The sequence below is a fragment of the Manacus candei genome, unplaced genomic scaffold, assembly GCF_025592945.1.
Source record: "Manacus candei isolate 608988 ecotype Guabito, Panama unplaced genomic scaffold, ASM2559294v1 h1tg000065l, whole genome shotgun sequence".
NCBI classification, from domain to species: domain Eukaryota; kingdom Metazoa; phylum Chordata; class Aves; order Passeriformes; family Pipridae; genus Manacus; species Manacus candei.
This window is the reverse complement of record NW_026138113.1, coordinates 12,397,876-12,414,342: the sequence shown is the minus strand read 5'-3', so window position 1 is coordinate 12,414,342 and position 16,467 is coordinate 12,397,876. Positions and strand designations below refer to the sequence as shown.

Genomic DNA, 16,467 nt, shown 5'->3' with positions numbered 1-16,467 from the left:
TCAAGAAAATCCAAGTGATTTTATTTTGCTCATAGCTATATGTATAGTGTAACACCACCACGTAAATACAAAATTAGTTTAACAGAGCAGAATACCAGTGATTTCCTCATCAGGCAATTATGACCGAGCAGACAAACACTGATTCACCACTTCCAGGAGGTGAGAGTTCTCCAAAGCAGCTGCCACACGTTCTTTATCAGCAAGCTGTTTATTAACTGCACAGAGACAAAAAAAGGAGACAAGAAACCAGTGAGGACATTGGTGTACAGTGTCTTTTTTAAAGCATTTTACGTCGAGACAGATAATGACAGTTGCCATGGCAGCCCAGGCAGTTCTGCAGATGCCAAGCACACCCCAGAGCTGCAGCTGAAAGGCAGAGCTCCTGTGTCATCAGCTAAAGCAGCGAGCTGCCCGTGATTCAGCAGCAGGGAGCTGCTGTGTGGGTGTGACACAGGAAATCCTCCCCAGCTCCCCCCATTTCTCGAGTCCTGCATTTCCCAGGAAAATCAATGACTGCTGAGAGCACAGGTTGCCTGAGGAGATGCTTAAAGGATGGTGCAGAACAATCTCTGACATTATGTGCTCCTGTTCTGGAACATCTGACGCACACAAAGTCCCAGGTACCAAACAGATGCTCTGCAGCAGTGGGAATCTCTCAAGATCAAAATACACACAAAGAAAATCACCAATTACCTGCATGCTCAGAGGCGTGTGTTCCTGGTGTTATATGAACATCCAGCTTAACAGGCACCACAAAAGAAAAAGAGGATGAGTTAATAAAAGACTGGAAGTTCAAGCTATTAAATAAAAATAAGACAGTAACGAGAAGAGGGAAAAATGGACATTCTTGCCAATAGCAGTTATTATATATAACAGAATAAAACAGAAGTCTAAAATCACAGCATATTCTGCATTCCCTCTGCTAAAGCCTGTTTTAGACAAGGGTGGCACCTACTTCTCCTTCTCCTGGGCCATAGAGCACTGCAGGTAATTTCCCCCCAAAACCCCAAGACATGACTGTCACAGAACCATAACTCTGCACTGATGTTCCAGCCCACTGCCCCCTCTGTTCCCGGTGTCTCCCTCACTCACAAAATGAAAAACGCTCTAGTTATTTTCACTATGAAGTTGGGGGGGTTGCCCTTTTTTTTTCCAAACACAATCCCCCTGTTTTGCTTTGCAGAGTGATGTGGTCACTCACCTTGAACCTCTCAGGCAGAGACCGAAGCAGTTTGACCTTTATGGAGAGGCCGATCAGGGTGGCCATGCTGCAGTGTGGGATGGTGGGGGTGAACTCCACCGACACCGTGCTCTCAGCATCGTTCACCTGGGCAAAAACCAACACCAGCTGGGGACAAAACCTGCTGCTTTTACCCCAAACCAGCCCGAGGCCTTTCATGTGGTGCTGCACTGTCACTCATACCTCATGTCGTTCACTGACATTTTAAAATACCATTTAATAATGTAATATTATAAGTACATATAAATATACAAGTATATTAATTATAATAAATATATGTTATCTATAATAAATTAATTATGAAAATATATATAGTTATAATATATCGTTATGTAAAATAAATACTAGTTAATTAGTTAAAACAGTATTAATAATTTTAAGTACTATGCAGTAGACCGTTATGATAAACATATTTTAACGCTAGAAGAGGTAATTAGCTGGTCAGCCGGCTGAGGCAGCTTTGCCCCCCAGCACAGCCCAGCACAGCGAGCACATCTCGGCGGGATCTCACTTTCACTCGCACTTGCTCGACGACGTTGAGCTCTTCCAGGGTGAGGGGGTGCTCGGGGTCATTGATGGAGCGGATGAGATGTGCGGGTTAAGGAAAGCACCGCGGCCCTGCCCTGCCCAGCCCGGCCCGGCCCTGCCCCGACCCGGCCCTGCCCCGGCCCTGCCCCGACCCGGCCCGGCCCTGCCCCGACCCGGCCCAGGATATCGAAGATCTCGCGGTCGTCGATGGCGTCGGGCAGCTCATCGTCCTCCTCGCGGGCGGTGACGGGCCGCTCCCCGGAGCGCCGGTAGATGAGCGGGTTCGCGTTCTCCAGCGGCGCCGGGCCGGGGCCCACCATGGCGGCGGCGGGGCCGGAACCGCCCGGACCGCGATCGGCAGCGCACCGGGAACGGGCGGGGCCTCCCGGCGGGGGAGCGCCCTGAGGGCGGGAGCGGGGCCGGCCCGGGCACCCGGGCACCTCCCTCCGGAGGGCGGGAGCGGAGCTGTCTTGGTTCGCCTGGAGCCTCCTGAGGGCGGGGAGCAGGGCTATCCCGGTTATCCCAGAGCCTCCCGAGGGCGGGAGCGGGGCTATCCCGGTTATCCCAGAGCCTCCCGAGGGCGGGAGCGGGGCTGTCCCGGTTATCCCGGGTGGTGGAGCCTCCTGAAGGCGGGGAGCGGTCCCGGTCCCGCTCCCCTGTACTGGCGGTGCCTCACCGGGCAGGCAGCGGGGCTGTCCCGGCTCCCCGGCCGGCGGGGGAGGTGTCGGCTGTCCCCCCTGTCCCCCCTGTCCCCCCTGTCCCCCCTGTCCCCCCTGTCCCGGCTGTCCCCCCTGTCCCGGCTGTCCCGGCTGTCCCCCCTGTCCCCCCTGTCCCCCCTGTCCCGGCTGTCCCCCCTGTCCCCCCTGTCCCCCCTGTCCCGGCTGTCCCCCCTGTCCCCCCTGTCCCGGCTGTCCCCCCTGTCCCGGCTGTCCCCCCTGTCCCGGCTGTCCCCCCTGTCCCGGCTGTCCCGGCTGTCCCCCCTGTCCCCCCTGTCCCCCCTGTCCCCCCTGTCCCGGCTGTCCCCCCTGTCCCGGCTGTCCCCCCTGTCCCGGCTGTCCCCCCTGTTCCCCCTGTCCCCCCTGTCCCGGCTCCCCGGGTGCCTCCCGGGCCGCGCCCGCTGCTGCCGGGGATGCGCCGGTTAAAGTCATTTATCTCATTTCTTCGTTACTTTCAGGAGTCAGACTGTATCTAAAAAAACGGGCAAACTTGAACTGGAGGGATAGAATGAAGCGATTACGTACTTTGCCTTAATACACTCCTTTATATGGGATTAAAGCAAAAATTAACTGTTTTGATTCTTTTTATCATTACTTTCTAGTTAATTGTAATCCATAATCCTGATCGTTTAAGTTTTTGGTGGATTTTTTGACTTGTTTGTGTGTGTGTGGTTGTGGTTTTTGGTTTTTTAGGGGGATTTTGTGTGCGTTTCTGTTGGGGATTTTGGGGGGTGTTTGTTGGGTTTGGGGTTTTGTTATGGGGGGGTTTTTTGTTGGTTTTTGTTGGTTGGTTTTTGGAGTACCCAAGCTGGCCCACCAACTGCACCAGAAAGCCAAAGCTTCCAGGCTTTCTTTCTTGGAGATAAGGGCTGTTGTTCTCTTTTTTCAGCCCTGTGCTGCAACTGCCAGTCCCACTCCCAAAATTCCATTTAGATTAAAATTCCTCCCAGATCAAAGGTGCCAGGACAGAAAGCTCTTGCTGCCCATGCAGTGCCCAGGCTGGCCCACCAACTGCACCTGAAAACCAGAGTTTGCAGGCTTTCTTTCTTGGAGATAAGGGCTGTTGTTCTCTTTTTTTCAGCCCTGTGCTACAACTGCCAGTCCCACTGCCAAAATTCCAGACGGACAAAGATTCCTCCCACACCAAAGCTGCCAGGACAGCAAGATCTTGCTGCCCATGGAGGGCTGAGTCTGGGCCACCAACTGCACCTGAAACCCAAAGCTTCCAGGCTTTCTTTCCTGGGTAGAAGGGCTGTTGTTTGCTTTTTTCAACCCTGCGCTGCAACTGCCAGTCCCACTGCCAAAATTCCAGATGGAGCAAGATTCCTCCCAGACAAAAGGTGCCAGGACATAAAGCTCTTGCTGCCTGTGGAGTGCCCAGGCTGGCCCACCAACTGCTCCAGAAAGACAAAGGTCAAGGCTTTCTTTCCTGGGGATAAGGGCTGTTGTTGGCGTTTTTCAGCCCTGCACTCCAACTGCCAGTCCACTCCCAGAGTTCCATATGGACGAAGTTTCCTCCTAGACACATACACTCCTTTATAATAGGGTTAAAGCAAGAATTAACTGGGGTTTTTTAATCATTACTTTCTAATTATTTGTAATCCATCGCTTAGGTTTTTAGTGGGTTTGTTGAGTTGTTTGTGTATGTGTGTGTGGTTTGGGGTTTTTTAGGGGGATTTTGTGTGCGTTTCTGTAGGGGGTTTGGGGGGCTTAGTTGGGTTTTGGGGTTTGTTATGGGGGGGTTGATGGTTTTTATTGTTGTTTGGGGTTTTTGTTTGTTTTGTGCAGTGGGGTTTTTTTGGGGGGGTTGTGGGTTTTTTGGGGGGGTTTTTTGGTGGGTTTTTTTGTTTTGTTTTTGGTTTTTTTGGTGGAGTCTTTGTTGGTTTAAGGGGTTTTATAAAGACTTTTAATTGCTGACAGCTCTGGAACCTGCTCAGCCCTTCCCTGTTTTCTTTGCCTGTAGCCCTGGCAGCCCCTAACTCCGGTGAGTTCCCTGGTTGTTCCCAGGCGGAGTGTGACCATTCCCGGGCTCAGGTAAGGCTGAGCTGCAGCACCAGGGGCTGGCTCGCCCTTCGGGGCGTGTTGGCGGTCGGGGCAGTTCGGCTGCGCTCCCTGCTCCGAGTGCCCCGGGCCCGGACCTTTGTACCTGCTCTGCCGCAGAGAACCAGCGAGCCAGCGGGAGCCCAGCCGGGCGTGAGAAATGGCTCCTCAAAGCCAGATCGCTCTGCTTGGCTCCTTGTTCTGTAGCGTAGCGTTCCTCTGGTGCGGAGCAGAAGGTGAGATGCACGGTCTGTTGTTAGTGCTGCTGAGGAAGTTGATTCTCAAAGTGGGATTTTTCAAAGGCAGTAAATCTCTTACGCTTTGGTAACAATCTGCAAAAGTATCTCAGTGAAGCAAAAATTACTAGCTTTGTGAGATGAAACCATTTCTGAGATGATTTTATGAAAAGAAAGCTTTCCATCTTCTCCAAAAGGTAGAAAGCAAAAACATTTCTGAATTATCTAAACTAAATATTTTTAAGATTTTGTTGAATGATAAATTTAGGAAATGTTAATGGTTTTGCTGTTTGCTCTGAAATTTGCTTTTTAGCTTTATGCACAGTGACCAAACTCTGTCCTACCTGGTTCCAGGTGTCACTGGCAGAGCAGATACAGGAGGGTTTGGCAGGGCGTGTCTGTCACTGCACAGAAGCAAAATGAAAACTGAACAAAATTGAAAGGAATAAGCTGAAATTTTTTAAATTAAGCAGTTAAAAATATGTCATTGAAAAGTCTGTCTGATAACTGTAAAGATGCAATTTAATTTTTTTTTCCATCCTGTGTGTTCCTTAGGACAGAGTGGTGCTGAGCCAGAAGTGACTCTGGCACTGGGACGGCTCAAAGGGAAACAAACAGATGTAAAGGGGACAGACAAACTCGTAAATGCATTCCTTGGAATTCCTTTTGCAAAAGCCCCTGTTGGATCCTTGAGGTTTTCCCCACCTGAACCACCTGAACCCTGGAATGATGTGAGAGATGCAACCTCTTACCCACCCCTGTGAGAGCTGTTCAGTTCCTTTGTATCCAGGCCCTGCTCCTGTGGGTCGGTGGGGTTGTGTTTATTGGGGTACAGATTGCTGGGAAGGAGCTGGTAGTGGATGCACTGCCAGTACTGGAGTATTTCAAGTCCAAGTCCTGCTTTTCCAGGGTGCACCTCTAGCTGTGTATAAGTGACACAAAGTTCAGGCACCCCATTGGGATTCAGCCTGTGGGGCAAAAGAGTGTTTTCTCTGTCCTTATTACACCGATGCTGTTGCAGTTTCATTATTAATAATTGTGCTTCCTTTCTTTTGTGAAGATGTCCTCAAGATCTGTCCATGTTGAAAACAGCTGAAAGAAACTACAAAGAAAAACACATTCCTTTCCGAACTTCTGAGGACTGTTTGTATCTCAATGTTTACAGCCCTGCTGGTTCCAGCAAGAAGGACAAGTTACCTGTATGTAAACCCATTGTACAAACTTGTGCAGTACAAAGTTTGCACCTAATGATTGCTCCTAAGAGTCTTAATTGCTTTTGAAAATGTGATGCTGCACTAGCAGAAATAATGTTAGCATGTAAAATGTAAAATTCAAAGCCCAGCAACCTAAAATTCAGTGTTTTGGTGCTTTGGAATTCTTAATTATCTGATGGTGTTTTCCTTTTTGAAATGGAATGTGCAAACCAGTGTATAAAAGTGTCTCACACCCTTTTTTTTCCCTAAGGTAATGGTGTGGATCCATGGAGGCAACTTTATATTTGGTGGTGCTTCTAGGTATGATGGTTCAGCACTGTCAGCCTACGAGAATGTTGTGGTAGTAATAATTCAGTACAGACTTGGACTCCTTGGATACTTCAAGTAAGATCCCCTATTTCATTTTAACAAAGTACTTCCTGTCATGTTTAAAGCATGGTAGTTTTGTTTGCTGAATCAGCTGAACTTCTATACCAGCTTCCCACTGTTACAGTAGTTTCAATATACATAATTCACTGACATCAGGACTTCAGAGCCTTAAGAAATGTCTGTAAATCCCATTTGCATTGTCATTTGATTGCAGCCTGCTATCAAATCGTAGTTGGGCTGATTTGGTTCTGGAGAGGATGTTTGTTCTTGCCTCTACTTCCATCCATTGGTGTGTAAAGCAAAAACTGATCCAGAGTAGAGGGCAGGGATCCCTCAGTGTAGGGGTGAGCAGACAGGAGAGGTGAGTCAGGGGTGTAGGTGTGACTGTGGGTCAGGGACTGTACACACCTTCCTGGGCCAAATCACACAATCACACAGAATGTTCTCACTTGGAAGGGCCCCATCAGGGTCATTGATTGCAACTCCTGGCCCTCCACAGAACACAGTCCCAAGAGTCACCCCCTGTGCCCCAGAGGATCATCCAAACCCTCCTGGAGCTCTGGCAGCCTTGGGGCTGTGCCCACTGCCCTGGGGAGCCTGGGCAGTGCCAACCACCCTCTGATTTTGATTTCTAACACCGAGTCACACAGAGCATGTCTCAAATACTACCCATATCTGTACTCCTAAGTGAGACACTTCAGTGCATCTTATCTTTTATCCACTGTAATGGTTTCTAGTGAATATTTGTAATGTTGTGCCTTTGGTGCCTCTCAATTTTGTTCTCAACACCTCGAATTTCTGCTAAGCATGTCTCCATCTGTTTAACACAAAACAAGTAATGGTTTGATCAAAGACAAGTAACTGGGGAAACACATGAGATGTCACGGTTTCTCATGCACATGTAGCAGCTAATGACCTCTTTCTGCCATGACCTCTTAGTAATTAGAGTAATAGCCACCCATTTTCTATGCAGAAAGTTAACCCCAGCAACCTCTCACTGAGCTCCTTGCTGTAGTTTCTTCCTGTGGCTCAAGTGAATTTTGCTTGATGTGTAAGCTGGTTATAGTGGACGCAGTTTGTGAACATCTCCTGTGAGATTTCTGTGTTGTTTTAACCTTATTTCACTCTGTGCCCTGCAGTCCTCGTTGAGAACTCCTGCTAGGACTAGTGTGGGTACAGAATGAAAGCAAAATTCTCTAAGAGCTACAGCCAGCCAGACAGACATCACAGGACAGAGGTCTGCTACCTCTTTTTCTATAAAACCTAAGCTAAGAAAAGTTGATTTATGCCTTTCTGTCTTTCATAGCAATTTATAAAAACTCTTACTCAGATGGCTGCAAATATGTAAATTATAAAATTAATTCTCAGCTCCTAGCAATTTAGAATAATACAAAAACTTAAGTTGTAACATTTATGATGAAATAAACCACTGGCAATGCATACTCCCAATCTGGTAACCCCCACAGACATTCACCTGAAAGCCTCCATGATTTGTTTCAGAACTTTGAACAAAATTTACTTTATTCTGGTATTATTACTCTTCCTTGGTTTATAATGCTTTTCTTTCAGTACTGGTGATGAACATGCTCGTGGGAACTGGGCTTATTTGGATCAAGTAGCAGCTCTTCAGTGGATCCAAGGCAATATTGAACACTTTGGTGGAGATCCAGGATCTGTCACACTCTTTGGTGTATCTGCAGGATCTTGCTCCGTTTTTGCACATGTAGGCATACAGAAGATAAACTAGAAAGTAAAGTCTTTAAAAAAATCTTCAAAAACTCATTTAGTGCAACATTTCATGCTTAACCTTATTTTTGACAGTAAGATTAACAGCACATTGTGCTAAGTCTGGAGACTTCCCCTGTAAGCAAATAAAAATGTGTAATTCCCCATTGAATCCAAGAGTCTAATCAAGCACAAAGTTATGGGATAAGGATGTTAACGTAGAATAATTTTTGTTCTTCCCTTCTTGGCAGGTTTTATCTCCTTTGTCTAAGGGTCTCTTTCATAAAGCAATATCAGAGAGTGGAATTCTACTTCTCCCCAGTAGAGATTTACTTCTTTCAATACATCCTAAGGTAGGCTCAGGGTTTTTGCATTTTAAACCCTTTATAACCTGAAATGGGATGTTTATATGTGATCATTTGGTTAAAAGAAAAAAGGGGAACATTTCATTGCATATTATGGAACCAAGTTGATCAAGTCTATTCTCACAGCATACCTGTTTATTTTCAATCTTGTTTGGTGTTAGAAATAGGCTGTGGGCTGATGTGGGTATTTTCAGTTACCCACATGCCAAGCAAGGCAAATGTCCATTTTTATACCCACTGTACCCTGTAGACTAACTGTGACATTTATTATGGCAAGTTTAATAAGAATCCAAAAGAGGCATTCAGTTTTCATTGAACTGTGGTCTTTTATGGAGAGATTTTATGTGAAGTAAAGTAGTTAAATATGAAACAAAACAATACTTTCAAATAAAATTCCTTTCTATAAGTACCTTTTCATTTCTCTTCCTGCAACAGCAGGTGGTAATGTAAATATCTCAGAAATTGATTTTCTGAGTTTTCTTTCCTTATTTGGTTTATGCTATAACCTTGTATTTTCTCTAGATTAAAGTATGTTGTAGAACAGGGAATGGAAATTTAGCAAGAAAGAGAAGTATACCAGAATGATTTCACTTTGTGTGTAGTATTTCTGTATTTCTAGTAAAATAAAATATTTGAAGATCTGTCAAGCTCACCTAAATCTGCCCTTAAGTAAAACTATTTACAGTAGTGTGTATAATAATTTTCTGTTTATGAATCCCTTCAAGGCCACCTCACAGCTAACAGTCCTTGTCTTTGCTAACAATTTTCAGAAAATTGCAAGTATCTTTAAGTGTGACACGAGCAGTTCCCTCTCCCTGATAAACTGCTTAAGGAAGCAGGAAGCAGACCATATAATCTTCAACACCACGGTAGGTGAGACTCTGTGTAGAGTTACAGAGTATTTAATGGTGCACTTACATTGTTCAGCCTCTGACCAGAGTTCATTGTTGGTCTGTTCCAAATTGATTTTTCTGAACTTTCATCAAAGTACCCCCTAAATGTTGAAATATCACATAATTTCTCTCTGTCACAGCACCTGGAAAGTTGTGAGCAAGGCTTGAGCATATACTTACATACATGTCAGTTAGAAGCAGCACAGAATCAGGAAACCATCACATTACTCCATACCTTGACCCAACCAGACTTGCATTTTATACTCTTGTGCCAAACTAGATCTATGTTACAGTGGCTGTAGACACTCAAATTTCTTAAAGCCCTTTTTTTGCACTTGGAACATTAAATATGGACACCTTATATGATTTGAATTGAGAATACTATTAACAAGTGATTTGATCATTTTTTTTCCTCCTCCTTCAGAACGTACCATTTCTGCCCATACTTGTGGATGGAGTATTTCTTCCCAAGTCACCTGAAGAGATACTGGCTGGAAAAGAATTTAATGCAGTTCCATTTATGACAGGAGTCGCCAACAATGAATTTGGCTGGAATATCAGATCTGTAATTTAATGATTATTCTTAATTTTTTTAAATGTTTGTTAACTGGTGGAGGCAACTCGAGAAGGTATTTTCTGGTAGGACAAGGCTTTGCATTGTTGGAAATACATACAAGGTAAACTTTGCTTGCATTGACTCTGTAGTGACCCAGAACCACAGGTATCCTTGGAACATCAACGTTGTACAGTATTTTCTTATCCTAAAATTTTAATCCCTCATCAAGGCAAAGAGAGGGAAAAGAATGCAACATTCAAGAGCACATTACTTAAAGTGAAATAAACCAAATCCTTTCCCTCACAAGGCACAGTAAGTCAGGGTTGATAAATGTGACATAAAAATGTGACACAGCTTCCCCTGTGTGCCATTATTACTGTGCAAAAAGCTTTGCTTTGAAAATCTGCTCTGGGGACAGAGTATGGGGATGGTGCAGGTATCCAACCCATTCTCTGTGAAGAAATTCTTTCCTGAACTCAATAGGTAACTCAAAAAAATGAGCAATTTGTTGTCACTGCACAAAGGCTCAGGAGATGGATTTGTGTCCCCTCTTGTCCTCTTTTTTTTTCATTTCTCAAGTATTCAGGTTATGTGTAGTTAATCTGAACCTGTAACAACTGTGTCTCTGGGAGTGTGCTGGTACTGAGTCCAAGAAGAACAGTGTAAAATCTGTTTTCATTTATTTTTCAGTCAGAAGAGTTGTTTTATGTAATGCTGTGAAAGAGGAGCAGCAGTGCCTTTGTTTCAAAGGGCTCAAACAATTGAACCAGACACAGAGGCTGCCAATGAGTTCTAAGATCTCCAATAACCCTGTGAGACAGAAGAAGCTTTTTGCTTCAATTCTACCTATTTCTTTCTAGTCTTACAAGTTTCTTAATGTCTGTTGATTTAAGGATAAACTGCTTAGCATGAGTGGTTTATGTAGAAACCTTCACCAAGGAAACATTTGCTGCAGTAAATACAGGCTTTTCCAGGCAGCTGCTCCATTGTGCTGCACTTTGGCCTGAGATGCTTCAAAAAATAAACACCAGTAGTAAGAGTAAAGTGGAATAATGTAGTTCCAATGTTAAAAATAATGAAGTTGAATGGTGCTAATAACATTCTTTTTTTTTTTTTTCCTGTGCAGGAATCAAAAATACCAGGTTTGAGGGAAACAGGAGATAAAAAATCAATTGCTTCAACTTTAGAGTTTTTTCTACCAATGGTAGTAAGTACTGTTGCACTGATTTAATTTGAGAAGTGAATTTTCTTTTTCAAGCATAAAACAGATTTGAGTTATAATGTTGCTAAGAGTTGAGGTCATGTTATGCTTTGGGGAGAGTTCCAGCAAAGTTGACAGGACTGGGGTGTTACCCAGAAATAGGATTGAGTCAGGCCCAGGATATGGGGAAATGTTTTCCTTTCTAGATTTCTGAAGCAACATTTTTATCTTACCTATTTGTATGTAGGATTACTGTAATAGTGTCCCTAATGCTCAGCTGTCTCATGGCTAATCTGGTTGATGGGTTTGTTTCAAGGCAGGATTTTTCAATGTGTTTACATGAAATTAAAAGCAGCTTTTAAAGGAGTTACTTTGCACTCCTAAAGTGTGTCTTCCAAGCAGCAAATTCTAACACTAAAAACCTACACTGTGTTCTGAGATCCAGCTGGTCTTGTCCTGTAGTCTAATAGTCCATAAATCTTTCAAGGTCTCAGAGAATTTACTTTTGTCATTCCCATCTCTTTTCTCCTGAAGAAAACAGAAGCCAGAGGTATTATCAGGAAAAATTGCTGGATCTTTGAGTCCTGTAGAGTTTTAAACCTGTATAAATCTGGTGCAAATTAGACCTGAGGTAGTGGGGGGGGGGGTTAGGGTGGTTTTTTTGGTTTTGTTTGTTTATTTTGGTTTGGTTGGTTTTGTTTGGTTTGGTTTGGGGGTTTGGGGGTGTTTTTGTTTTTTGTTGTTAGTTTTTGGTTTTGTTTTGTTTTTTATGTTGGTGTTGGGGGGTTTTTTCCTCCCAAAAAGTCTGAATAGGTTTTATTTCCCATCAACATGGGAGCTACCCTGAACCTTTGTGCCCCTGCAGAATCTCTGACGTTAAAAAAATGACATTTTTAGCTGCTAATAGAGACAGTGATGATTTGTCTGTTTGTTTTCCTGTTTCCCTTTTGTCTCTTAGGATTTACCATCAGATTTTCTGCCCAGGATAGTAGATGAATATGTGGGAGACACAGAGGATCCTGCTGAGCTACGGGCCCGGTTTCTGGACTTGCTGGGGGATATGGCATTTGTCATGCCAGCCATTAAAGCCCTGAATTATCACAGGGGTAAGCTAATGAGCAGCAGGAGGATATTCAAACCTCTTACTATATGCTGCATCAAATGATGTAGACACAAATCCTGTCATGTGTAGGCAACCCATCTTGAGATTCCTACTGGGAACTTGAGGATGAAGAGTGATATAGGTCTGTAGGGTTGTGTGTGGTCCTTCATCTTTGTCCTAGTGTCTTGCACTGTGCTCATAATCACAATATATTGAGACCAGAACGGGATAACACAGATAAATGTTTGCTAACTGAACTATACAGGCTTAAAAATTAAAATATATCAAAGCAACCTTTGCCCTTTGGCCCACAGCTACTTCAGAAGTCAGCAGCTCTGTGGTCTGAAGATTTCAAAAAATCTTGACAAACCCTGCCAAGATACCCAGAACTGGAAATAATTTGGTGTTATTGTGGTTTCTGTAAGTTTTCCTGTTGTGAGCCTCGACTCTTTTTTTTTTTTGTGTGAGTTTTTAATTTTGAATTAAAAATGTACATATTTGAATGTGACATTACATTAGAAATGTGGCCAGTATAAAGCTTTGGGCATGTTTAAAGTGGTATTTTAAACAGCTGATGTCAACTGTACTTTATGCATCTCTTTAACTCTCTAAATGTTACATTTTCCAGAGTCTGGAGCCCCTACCTACTTCTTTGAGTTTCAGCACCGCCCCAGTTCACACTGGGACAGCAAACCAGAGTATGTGAAGGCTGACCACGGGGATGAAGTTGGCTTTGTCTTTGGAGGGCCCTTTCTGGCAGGAGAAATTCAGCTGTGCAGTAAGAAATAGTCATAAATGTTCACATAGAAATTAGTCTTGTAACTGGCATTATTACGTATTTTAATCAGACTAAAATACCTCTCTTAATAGTGAGACCAAAGCATGACTCTTTCTCCTGTAGAATTTGTTTTACACTATTTGTCTTCCCCAATCTGTCAGGTACAGTTTGCTCATTGTGAAGCACAGTAAGTTGTACATATTGTTAACAATTTAGCCAATAGGACATTTGCTAAAAAACTCACTGCCATTAGACCAGCATTGTGCATGAATTTGCCAAATAGCTTTGGCTGAAAAATAAACTGAAGGAAAGATCAATTAAGCTTGAAGGGGATTGGCAGAGTGCTTGGGCAGCAGGAAATCTAGATATCTTCTTTTCCTGAGGAGTTCAAGGTAGTGTCTCCTCCTTCCCAGGAAACCCCAGGGGCTGTCAGGCTCCAGGGGATGGGGGACTTGGTCTCTTTTGCAGATACTGTTCCAGTTGTGTTCAGAGCAAAGCTTGGGACTGCAGTGTTTCATTTTCTGCAGGAAGATCTAATACTTAGATTAAAGACTATTTTGCCCCATGACTCAATTAATACATAAGCATTTTATTCAAAATGGAACCAGTCCATTGCAGGAGGATTAAGGGTGTAGTCCTAACATTCTCATGAGATTTGGGAAGTTCCTTCAGGCAGAATCCCACATTGATCCATTCCAAATGAATTTGCCAATCACTGAACAGTTAAGATACACGATGCCACATCCTAAGGAATATTGTGAATCCAGCAATATGCTTTAATTATATATGGCTAAAACAATAATACTCAGGATGGTGTATTTTCTTTCCCATGAAACCAATTAGGACAGATCTTATTTTGACAGAGAAACACAGAAATTCTACTTATTTTAAGTGAATTCACAATTTTTTCTGCTGTTATTTTTGCCATTTGAGCAGTAGTTCATAGTCTGTTTCAAAGCTTACATAATTGAAAGTGCTTTCTTTTACTCCATTGAACTTTGGAGCAATCCAGCTATGTTGTAAAACCCTTTGTTAATCTGTTACTAGAGCCTTTTGATTTGCTTATATTTTATATTTATTTTTTTACTTGCATACTTGCTACACTAGGAAACACTGTACAGTTCATTTCCTATTTGCCTGAATTTACTGAGGGCAATAAGATAACAAATATTTTTCTTAATGTGTGGAGATGCACTTATAATTAATAACACACTGCAATTATTTTCCCCTGGTGATACAGTGGGCTTATGTGTCACTGGATATAAATGAATATTCTTGAAGTGCTGAGAAATGACATCACCTCATATCAGAATGAAGAAGTCTTTGCCTCATCATGCTCTGAATAGTAGGGAGGATTTCAGTCCCACAAAGCTGGAATGAGGTCCAGGAAGCTAAACCATGTGGCCCATTTCTTGAGTTGTACTGGCAGAACACATGGGGGTTTTTTGGTTCTGCTTCTGGTTTCTGGGAAAGCTACAGGCACATCCCCTTGTTTCCTTGTTCCCAAATTCCCTGGTTGTAGAATAAGGATAATTTTGTCACTCAGGAAGTGCTGAAATCTCGTGATGCTGCATTACTAACATTTTGCAGGTATTGTGTTTCTGTTGCAATCAAGAAGTTGTTGCAGCATTTTCACAGACAGAAATGCTGCCCTGTAGTAGTAATGTCTTGATTTTGCCACACATAATAACTTTGTATTTTGCCTTTCAGGTGAAGTTACAGAGGAAGAAAAGAACCTCAGTAGAACTCTGATGAAGTACTGGGCTAACTTTGCTCGAAATGGGTAAGAATCATGAGAGTCATGAGACATTAGTGCTCTGTGCTGACTTCTGGGATTGAACTTCCCTGTGCCTGAAAAGGGCATTCACTCTTTCTTTCTTTCTTGCTGTTTACAGAAATCCTAATGGAGAGGGTTTGGTTGAATGGCCATCTTACAACCTAAATGAAGAATACTTGCAGATAAATCTAAAACAAAAGAAAGCCAGGAAGTTGAAAGAAGAGAAGGTGAATTTCTGGAAAAAGCTGATGCTGGAAAAGGCAAATAACCAAAGAATGGAAAACAAGAAGGTTAATTCAGAGTTATAATTTACAGTCTAAACATGCACACAATATGCAAGCTATTAGGATAGGAAAACAAATTACTTAAAGTTATTTTGAGGATAAAATTCTGTTTCCCTTCTTTTCGTCTTTTCTTCACAGTTGTCATACTTGAAATTATTTGTTGTAATAACCCCAGTTGATCCCTCACTTGTTAAATACAGCTACTACATTTCCCCAGTGCTCAGGTTTTTCTGTCACTTCCCCATGACTGAAGACAGAATGTAGCAGCAACATTGTTTTAATAAAATGAAATCAATGACGACCCAATTTGCCAGTAAAACTGTCTTCTGATGTTAAGTGTGTCAGTGGTGGTACAGAAATTTTGGTGTGCTGTAGATACAGAAATGTCCTCTGTGGAAAGAAAATGAAACTACAGGATGTTCTGGTTTTTAAGTTGGTTTTATAACAGGACAGTATGGTTCTGACTGTTGTGGTACGTGTCTGTCATAGTAGTGCTGGGATTAAGACTTCTCTCAAATGTTAGAAAAGGGAGAAATGTTTTAGTAAAGAGAAAATCCTCCTAAGCATCTGCCCCTCCTCCTTTGTTTTATCTAACATGCCTGACAAGGGGAATATATTTCAAAATAGTATTGATAGATTTTCATTGCACAAACCCCTGAGGTCCTGCACCACTCCCTCTGAAAGGAGATAAACCAGGCAGCATTGAGTGCATGTTCATCTTGTAAGTGTGTGCAGAGAAGTGCAGTGGAACTGACTTTGTAGCACAAGGCCCCATGCTAAAAATACATCACAGTGGGAAATGTCAACAGATTTTGCTCATATCTACATAGAGATGAGTGCTCTGTCTCATCCCAGAGACATCCTGCTGTGGGTTTACCACATGCTAAAGAGAGACTGTTAAAGCTGTCCAAGCTTCTTAGACTCCAGCTCTGTTTTATTCTCTGTAGCTTCATTGAATACTTACTAGGAGCTGTGATAGTTGTCTATTTATTTTTTTTTTAGCTATTGGAATCAAGAAAGGCAGCAGTGCATTGAAGTACAAAGAGCCAAAGGTCATCATGTGGCAGGATTTTTTTAATTGACCCCTGACTTAGGAATTATTCACTGATTGAGGGTAAGCTGCAAAATGTTCTCTCTTTAATGCCAAGCAGGACAAGAATTGCCCTCTCCAGGTAGGGAGAATCTCCACTGCTGCAGATTCTATAAGTCTAGTCTGTGTCACTAGAGTAAGAGTTTCTACATTTGCAAAGCAATTAGATCATGCTTGCAGATCCATCAAAGTATCTACAGACAATGCTGTCAGGACCTAAAATCCTATTTTTTATTATCTTATTATAAGTGAGATGGGCAGAGTTTGCAGAAACTGGTTTGCACACATAATATTTTCAGAATGGCTGCTTCTCCAGGCCTGTGGGTGGGATATGGACCAAGAATTTTTGCAGA

General features: G+C 43.1%; 2 protein-coding genes across 3 annotated transcripts; one reads left to right on the top strand and one right to left on the bottom strand.

Annotated features, from left to right (window-relative positions):
* Positions 1–2,157, bottom strand: CIAO2B (cytosolic iron-sulfur assembly component 2B). Its single transcript, XM_051805836.1, has 5 exons — positions 1,956–2,157; positions 1,752–1,831; positions 1,202–1,327; positions 694–739; positions 1–215 (listed from the first exon to the last, which is right to left on the bottom strand). Exons 1-5 carry the CDS (start codon positions 2,086–2,088, stop codon positions 118–120), a joined length of 483 nt encoding a protein of 160 aa, XP_051661796.1. The 5' UTR covers positions 2,089–2,157; the 3' UTR covers positions 1–117.
* A 2,216-nt stretch (positions 2,158–4,373) lies between these two features.
* Positions 4,374–15,330, top strand: LOC127479186 (fatty acyl-CoA hydrolase precursor, medium chain-like). Of its 2 annotated transcripts, none has more exons than XM_051805817.1 (13): positions 4,374–4,518; positions 5,316–5,520; positions 5,821–5,959; positions 6,225–6,358; positions 7,913–8,066; positions 8,320–8,421; positions 9,204–9,302; positions 9,751–9,891; positions 11,009–11,089; positions 12,042–12,189; positions 12,814–12,963; positions 14,674–14,746; positions 14,859–15,330. In XM_051805817.1, the coding sequence occupies exons 3-13, from the start codon at positions 5,840–5,842 to the stop codon at positions 15,046–15,048; spliced, it is 1,392 nt and encodes a 463-aa protein (XP_051661777.1). In that variant the 5' UTR covers positions 4,374–4,518; positions 5,316–5,520; positions 5,821–5,839; the 3' UTR covers positions 15,049–15,330. The 2 variants fall into 2 exon arrangements, with proteins under 2 accessions (XP_051661777.1, XP_051661776.1); XM_051805816.1 differs by lacking the exon at positions 4,374–4,518 and adding an exon at positions 4,604–4,760.
* Positions 15,331–16,467: the final 1,137 nt, after the last annotated feature.

Coding starts and splice junctions, on each gene's coding strand:
- CIAO2B (XM_051805836.1), bottom strand. CDS start 2,088: ATGGTGGGCCCCGGCCCGGCGCCGCTGGAGAACGCGAACCCGCTCATC. Junction 1,832..1,955: donor CGACGACCGCGAGATCTTCG/ATATCCTGGGCC, acceptor CTTAACCCGCAC/ATCTCATCCGCTCCATCAAT. Junction 216..693: donor ACACGCCTCTGAGCATGCAG/GTAATTGGTGAT, acceptor GTCTCTGTGCAG/TTAATAAACAGCTTGCTGAT.
- LOC127479186 (XM_051805816.1), top strand. CDS start 4,685: ATGGCTCCTCAAAGCCAGATCGCTCTGCTTGGCTCCTTGTTCTGTAGC. Junction 4,761..5,315: donor CCTCTGGTGCGGAGCAGAAG/GTGAGATGCACG, acceptor TGTGTTCCTTAG/GACAGAGTGGTGCTGAGCCA. Junction 8,067..8,319: donor CTTGCTCCGTTTTTGCACAT/GTAGGCATACAG, acceptor CCTTCTTGGCAG/GTTTTATCTCCTTTGTCTAA.